Source organism: Cariama cristata, unplaced genomic scaffold (assembly GCF_000690535.1).
Source record: "Cariama cristata isolate BGI_N322 unplaced genomic scaffold, ASM69053v1 scaffold32046, whole genome shotgun sequence".
In the NCBI taxonomy this organism is placed as follows: domain Eukaryota; kingdom Metazoa; phylum Chordata; class Aves; order Cariamiformes; family Cariamidae; genus Cariama; species Cariama cristata.
The window spans coordinates 4,216-12,714 of NW_009623187.1; the positions used below are offsets into that span (position 1 = coordinate 4,216).

The 8,499-nt window shown below is 38.9% G+C and overlaps 1 protein-coding gene across 1 annotated transcript; it reads right to left on the reverse strand.

Moving 5' to 3' along the window:
• Positions 1-5,098: 5,098 nt before the first annotated feature.
• Positions 5,099-8,143, reverse strand: MTERF2 (mitochondrial transcription termination factor 2). The gene is made up of 2 exons (XM_009702644.1): positions 8,136-8,143; positions 5,099-6,323 (listed from the first exon to the last, which is right to left on the reverse strand). Exons 1-2 carry the CDS (start codon positions 8,141-8,143, stop codon positions 5,099-5,101), a joined length of 1,233 nt encoding a protein of 410 aa, XP_009700946.1.
• Between the last annotated feature and the right edge of the window lie 356 nt (positions 8,144-8,499).

Consider the following 8,499-nt stretch of genomic DNA (forward strand, 5'->3'; position numbering starts at 1 on the left):
AACCAAAACTGAGACATACTCAATTCTCCAGAACATTACATCAGTGGCATTAAAATCTGCTAAGATTTGGACCATGAGAAGCCATGTGTCTTAGACACTTTATCTTCTAAAGAGTTGTGCAAGTAACTCGATTTCATCTGAAAAGGACAGAAGAAGCTTGGCTAGCACAGCCTATGAAGATTTATTAGAGCCTAGATTGAAGCTTTGTATCTGGTGAAATGTTACACTTGATAACTATAGAAGTGAGTAAGTGTATCTGAAGGGATAATACGTATCACTGTAAGTCTGTTGCAGTTTTGGACTAAAATGTGAACATAGAAGCGTGGTAGTCTCTGCCATACCATCAATCTGATGAGATGCCATTTACTGTTCTCAGTGGTTTCCACATCCTCCTGCTAAGTATCCTTCAGCTGTGTAACGGCATTGCTGGATGTACCGGAATAGTTTCAGTTATGAAACTGTATTTGCAGGCAGCCTGTAAACTGTCAGTGACCACACTCTGCCAGTGCAGACTGGAGCAAATAAAACTGGAGGTGTGCAGAAATTGGAAATGAGAGTGGGAGATAGAAGTGAGAAAGCTTGACAGCATAGTAGAAGGGATCATAAAGAGTAAACTAACCTAATACCATATCAGAAAAAATATCTTTTTTTCTAGGTGAAACTGTGTAAATAACAAAACGAGCTTTAGACTCTATGAATCCCAGTATCTGAAACCTTGTCAATTTTTACTGAAAACAAGATTGCTCCATCTCAGGTGTATTTAATGATATGCATCTATCTCCTGCAAGTGAAAACTTGCTTCTAATAAACTTCTTATAGACACTAGGAAAAATAATGGCTTAATGGAAACTGGGCTGATGTTTGTGGTCATCTAGCACAACTGTCTGACTTGAAAGAAATTCCTGTGCGTAGTTGGAAATCACTGAAGAACTAGAAGAGCTGTTGTCTCAAGTTCATGATGCACCAGGTTAGCTTCTTTCTCTGTTTAAGCAAATGCAAGGAATTTTTCACTACATCTTTCTCTCATACTTTGCGTTTTGATTTTTGAGCAAAATGCAATACTTTTATTTAAAACAAACCAAAAAAGGTAAATGAGGCCTTAAAAAAAAAAAAAAAGAAACTTCATCCAAGTAAATTGTATACTGACAGATTCCAAACGTTGACAAACTTCAGATGGGAACATCTATAGGTCCTCTGCACTGTGTGAGGCAGAATGCACTTGTAATGACACAGCCTGAGGTTGCCTTAAAATAGAAGCTGTTGGTGATCCCTTTTCTTGTGTACTGACTTTGCAAGTAAGTCACCTCTTTGGAACCCCATAGAAGAAGGCTGTGAATGTTGTGTATGCAGTATTTTCTAAAAACTTGTGTTCCTAGTGTTCCTACAGAGAACTTCTAAGCACGTAAGCTTACTTTTTCAGTGGCTATGGCTGTACAAGAAAGATATATAGGGAGACTTTTTATAAATTAAAAAAAATCAGAACATATCACTTGTCTAAAACTTAGCCCTATATTCATGGGTGTTGAAAGTATACTATGTGTAAATTATGGTACAGTAGTCGCCTAGTCTCTCTGAGCCATTGGTTCTTCAACTATGCTCTGGAACAACCTTATTTGGTATCAGTAATTGTGTATGTTGGCAGTATGGTATTTGTAAGCTTGGGGATTTGGGGCAGTAGGGAGAGCAAAAACCCAACAAAAGTAATTATCTGCTCCTTTTGTTAGATGCACCAGCTGCTTAGCTCCAATCTGCTGCAAGGGTGTGATGAGGTAAGTTTATGCAATAAATGGAAGACTTAAACTGTTTTTTATAGCCAAAAGCTAATTGTACAGAATATAGTGTAGTTTAAGGATACTAGTTAGCTCTAGAAATGAGCTAGCTTGGGAATTGGAGGCAATCTTGCTGCAGCAAGTAATGTAGCGTGGTCTGCTCCCTTGCAGTTTCCAATGTAGACATATCCCCAGCGTGCTACCACTGAACTCTTAGAGTCATGTGTTTGGAGCATAGTGGTACTTGTGACAGTCAACCAAACCCTTCCTAACTGTTCTCTGAAAACATAAATGTTGAACTGGTCATACCACCTTTTTTTATGATGTTCTTGAATTTTTATACTATGAAACTTGCTGCAAAACAAGTGTGGTCTGAGAATAAGTAATGTTAGATCTGTAAAGAGCTGCCAACACTTCATTATGTTTTGTTCTTAACATACCCTGTAGTTATTACTTCTGAATCTTGTAACTGCAACACTTTAACATGGCATATGGTTTTAGTTTTTGAAAAGAGCTTTGTCCTATATCCTGCATATTTTCCATTCACTTATGAAACTTGTTTCCTGTTAAAAACTTGTTCTGATTCTGTCCTGACACTTGTGAAACATTAAATTGTTGCTGTTTCAGACATTTGAAAGCTTCCTTAGTTAATTTGTGGAGAAAGGCCTGCTTAGGTATAAATCTTCCCACAGTATCATGCCCCAGAGTGTCTTTTACCTGCCCCTCGGTAGCGCCAGCCAGCTCTTAACAAGAACTGTGACTTCACTGTGTAGGCTGTTCATAGAAACACCACAAAATCTTTTTTTTTTTTTTTTCCTGGGAACTGAGGCTTGAGGATACCTACTTTTAAGATCGTAGTCAGCTGAACGGATTATGGAACTGAAATTTCAGGGTGAGTGGTGGTGGTCTTGTGTTTTGGGGTTGTTTTTGTAGTGGTTTTATTTTACTCTCCTTTTCCCAGCCCCCAGTTCAAAAGGGGAAATGTTTATGAAGACTGCTTCTATGCCTGACTGCTCACTGTGTAACAAAAGACTGGTCTACAGGCTTTTATGTGCCAGACTTAAACAGTATAAACTGGTTCATGTTCACTGTAACAGCAAGAGATGAGGAAGTGGATTTCAGCAATACAACATTTTGGTAACTGGGAGCTTCTCTGAGGTTTTGTAATAAATGAATCCTGTGAAAAAGACAAACAGGTCTCCAGCATAGAATTATGAATGAAGGATTGAATGAATTTCGGTCTGCTGGTAGAGAATAGGGGTCTTTCTGCTTATGCTTTTGTTTTGAAAGGGGAAGCAGAGAAACTGAAACACTCAGAATGGAAAATGAGTTTGTGGTAATTCAGCGTGTGACTCGGTTAAGGAAATATGTCACTTCCCCGTTTTGTCCATTGTCCCTGGCAATACTGTAAGTGATGGGAATATGCTGTTTCAGGAGCTTTAAAACCAGATACCTGTAGAAATGCTGAAATGAAATTTTCAGGGAAAACACTGTTCTGTGTCTCGGTTTCCTTTTCATCCTAAACCACCGATCAGTTCTGTGATTCAGCGTTACAGATTGTATTATGGATAGCTTCAGAGAGCTGAAATGGCCCCTCGTGTCTGAGGGGAAGGATGCTTTTGAATTCAAGTAATGTTGTGGTCTGCTTAATGGCTGAGAACTGAAGGACAGTCAGAAGGTCACAAGGGCAAGTTCCTGTGAATTTTTAATATGGCTATCTTCACAGTTTAAAAAAAAAAAAGTGTTTTGAAGAGTCAGCGAAGACATGGCTTAGTAACACAGCTTGACTTTCATCGTGCTGGTGATACGTGCGCCTTCTTGAATTCTCGCCACTGTTACACGTGCTCCTACAAGAGCGGTGTTTACCCCCACAAGCTGCTGTCACATCCGCACTCGCCTGCATGGTTTAAGACCTTCAGCTGTTGAGATCTTGGCAATGCTCTAACCAGATGTTTCTAGCCCTTTCCAAGCTCACAGCGGATACCATGGCAGGCTATATAAAATCATCTTGCAGCCCTCTCTCTAAAGAAGTAATTCAATACCAGCTTTCCTCAGCAATTTAAAACTTCTCTTTAAGAAAAGGAACCCTGGACTTGCCAAAATGTCTGTTAAAAATGACCTTGAAGAATGGCCTGGAGTGAGGGGGTGTGTAACTGTTTTTTCTCCTGCTGTCATCAGGGAATGTGTATGGAATAGTTGCTTAGGAAGGTCTTTCTGAGAAATAAAATCACTGATGATCCTAATTCTACTGAGATGAGCGTCAGTGATGCTACTATTTTATGTTATTATTTACAGCACATAAATGAAAATAAATAAAATCCCCTGAGAACTTAAACACTGTCAGATAGTTACTATTTTGAAAACCAGCACTTGTTGACAATTGCTGCAGTGTTATCTGAGAAGCAGTGTCACTCATATATTTAGAAACTGTGGCAGCTGTTTGCAAATCTGGTAGTCATTTTTAATCACCAGTGGCTTACAGAATAGTTTTGTTACACCTAGTATAAAAGCACAACTTTTCCTTTCTCCTACAATCAACTGAGACTCAACTGAGTCTCTTCCTTACCTTGTCTCTCCCTGAGCCTTGCTAGAAAAGAAGAAATTAAGAACTAGACAATAGCAATAAACGTATTTCCTTCTGACCTTTAGCAAAAGGAGTAAATTTTGAAGTCTCAGAAACTTAAAGGAGGTTGTCTTGGTTCTGTGTATTATGGCTTATACACAAACAGTATATACTAAGGCCTCACTGTAGCAGTCACTAAATAAAAAGTATTATGTCCTGCCCCTGCTCTCAGACTGGGCTCGAGCTAGGCTTTCCTATCTGAGAAGTCAAGTGTGCTGCAGGTCAGGATCCAGGAGCTAGAGCTACTTACTGCAGCAGTAAGGAATGGAAGTCCAAAAGAGTCTCCAAAAGTCAGTGAACCAGTGGGTTGATGAACACTGCTGGAAAAATAACTGTCCTTTTCTCTTTCTCAGATAAAGATTGTGTGAATCACTACCACAGGCTGGACTGTGTAGTGACAGAGCTGAAATTCCAAAGCAGTTAATGCCCTGTTAGATAAGGAAATGTAACAGAACTGGGGGGGCGGGGGGGAGAGAAGTGAGATACTCCCTGGGAAAAAAGACAATCTTTATCATAACCAGGTTCTATGATATTATTTGAAAGCATTAGAAAGCTACAGTTGTAAGACCCACTCCAGGACAAAGTACAGTGTAAGACTACAATCTGGTTAAGATTACCTTTGTTTTGGCTCTTCTCAAAGAACCAACATCTCTTTTTTTTTTCTTTGACAATTTTCTTTTGCATAATTTAAAGTACAGCATTCAAATTAATCTTCAATGTGTATAGGAGCAACAGGATTAAAAATTGGTCTCTCCTTCTTTGATTGTATCTTACTATAATTGACTTCAAAATCTTTCTTAGTACCATTCAAGCTTTCTAGAGTTCCACTCTTTACATCATATCCCAAAGCAGAGAGTTTTTTAATTCGGTACTGAACAATTTGTGTTGTCAACTCCAGTACCATTGGTGTCTCTCTAATCTGTGCTACAGAAATTCCTTCCTTCAGTAGTCCTTCAAGTCTTTCTTCCAAAACTGGAACAGAGTAGTAGAGAAGGGCTGGGCATTTCAGTACTAGCTGTTTTAATTCTTGATTGCTGCACTTAAAGACGTTTTTGGAAAAAAGCATACTCTTCTGCATAGTAGCAGAAGTAAGCTGAAAAATGAAACCTTTAAGTTTGGACAGCAGCTGTAGAACTTCACGGTCAGTGAAATCATTCTTCTGGAGAAATTCCAAGTTCTCCTGGATTGTAGTGGAGGTATTTAATAAAATAAATGGATTTTGGCTCAATAGCTTCAGTATCCAGACCTTCATATTTGCATCAGAACCTCCTAAACTTAAATAATTTCTTTGTAATGTCTCTATCACATTCTTGTTTTTCTCAACAGGATTATAGAAAATATTGGGTGCGCTTGTCAAGAACCTGGTGATAATATTATTCTTAAGTCCCAGCTCTTGAAAAAACAGTATATTTGCCTTCTGGTGCTCATGATATTTGGTAGTAAAAAAAGACTCTGGGAACTGCTCTATTAATTTAATCAACTGTTTTTCATTCTGGCATACCAATTGCCATAGAGCTCTTTGAGAGTTTATCTCTGCAGGGGTATGGAGAATTGCCTCTGGGCAGCGTTCTAAAATGTTGGCTACAACAGTCTCATCTGCTCCCATTTCTTGCAAGATACCAGCAATTTCTTTAACGTAGGCCACATCCTGGAGAAGGACCCATTCCTTTAGTCGGCGTATTTTCTTAATGTCAACTGACAATCTGTAGAGGCTCTCAATGGTTTTTTTATTTTCCTCTCTTGATTTTGCATCGGTTGTGTAAGTGGAATGCATTAGGAAGCTTCTGTTTGCTACTTCAGTCCATACTGATGAAAAATTCAATCCCGGGTTACAGTACTGAGATCTTGCCAACAGAAGAGTAAATGTATCTTTGGCACTGTGAGCGACTCCTCTCAACATTGTGGAATTCAGCCCTATGGAGAGAGAACAACTGTAAGAAAATACATTTAAGACACAAGTTAATGCTCAGAGACATTGATATTTAGACTGAGCTGGCATAAGAAATGACTCTTAACAGTGGTTTTTGTTATTAGAACAAAATTCACCTTTTACGCAAAAGCGGGGGGTAAAATAATACTTTTGAAAGGTTAATGTTCTGATGGGTGCCTCACTGGAAAAATAACATGCGGATGTATGTGGGGACAGTGCTCTGTCCACATAAATGCTTGCAGCCGTATAAGAATCAAACTGTCAGCCATTTCCTGCAGCTAACATTGTTACCTCATTACAGCTCGCTCACACCATACTAGAAAAATGTTTCATGCAATTTAATTTGACATTAATTCTACTAAATAAATTTAAAAAAAAAAAACAAAACAGCTTAAATGTCTTTAACCCTTCTGAATGTATCTGCTTAACTTCTCAAGCATTGTTTGGAGCATGACTTGTTCCTTCATGTGTCAGAGACCACCCCCTCGTGTTCCTTCAGCACCAGTTTGTAGCCGAACTGCATTTTGAAATCATTCTTGCTATAATTAAGGGGGAAAAAAAATCACTGAAACCTTTATGTATGTGTTTTTTCACTACCTGAGTCTGTTAATTAAGTTCTGAATAGGCATGCTGATATTTTGGGGGAGGAAGCAAGTACACCGTACCATCTTTGGGCCTTCACTTGCCTCTTCCAGTACCTACTTTGCTACAGCTGCCCTTTGCACTGACACCTTATTTCTGTCTCCAGGTCACTTCTGTCGTTGCCAGCCACCCCCAGTAGGCAGAGAGTCCTCATGGAATAGGTGCGCAGCTGTCCTGGGGTGCATACAGCAACCGTAGGGTAGTTGTGGGTAACCCCATACGCCACCTCTGCTCAAACTGACTACCAGGTATCACCAACAGTACATGTGCTGCATCTGCTCTGCAGTGGCCAGAGGAGCCGCAGCAGTCAAAGAAAGAGATCATCAAGGGTGTCTTTTGACTTCCTCGGTGGTGTTTTCATAACAACCTTTTGGAAGCACAGAGTGTGAAAGGGAGAATTGCTGGTCTGTGAAATATTCACACAAATCGCTGCTGCTGGTAACATGCTTAAAACTGCTCAAATTGAAAATGAGAAAAAAAATACAGTTTGTGCATTTGACAGTTCTATTTATACGGTTGCTTTCACCTCTCCCAAAGCATAGCATGTTTCAAAAAGTACCTACGTGAGTATTAAGTTAAATTATTTTGGGGATTTTATTTTTAGGAGAGAAAACACTGTTATGATCATACAGTCTAATCTCCTACATAACAGACTAAGAAGGCTATTGCAGGAACAGCTACACGAAACCCCTAGAATCTTCTTTATAGCTCATCTTTTAAGAAAATATGTGGTTTGTTTAAAGAAGTTAAGTGATAGAACCTCTATCTAGTTGCCAGGTAAAGTTAAATATTTTCCAAGGGTAAAATACTTTATCTCAAGAAAGTGTACCTTTGCTTTTAAGTTGTTGTTTTTCAGCTTCTAAAAGCTGGACTCTTGTTATTTACTACATCATAAACTAACAGAATAAGACATAATTTCCTATATGCAAGCTTATTTTATTAACAGAAGCTGTTTATCGGTAACTTGTTTTTTAGTATTATTTCAAATCTCTGAGGCAAAATCTGATTGCCTAATGAAGCTGCTTGTGTCATAACCCCAAGGCTAATGATTTTATCTACATAAACTTTGTGAGTGCTGTCCAGCAAGCTCTACCGCAGAACAAGCAATTTTTCCCAACAGCCCTGAAAGCACTGTAAGTGTAGGTAAGTCACAGACTTTTCGTGTGCTGACCTTTCCATGTCCTGAAAAAGTGACTGTTTTATGGGGGCTGCAAACTAAAGCCTCTCCTCCACAGGGAGTGACACAACTGCCTGTGTCTGAGTAGTTCTACTGAATTTACTGGGTCCAGTCAGAGTAAGTAAATCTCTGAAGGATCAGGACTTTATTCATTAATGCTTCAGCTCAGCTGGAAACTGCCAGCAAAATAAAGTATTGTTAAAATTGTTTGGGATGTCAGATGATACTTCCAAAGTACAAACTGAAAAAATAACTAACCACGACTTTTACTTCAATGTGTAATCCTGCTGTTAAACAAAATTGCCTTGTGAGTAATGCAGTCACTTAAAATACAGTAATTTTATCTATTATAGAGCTT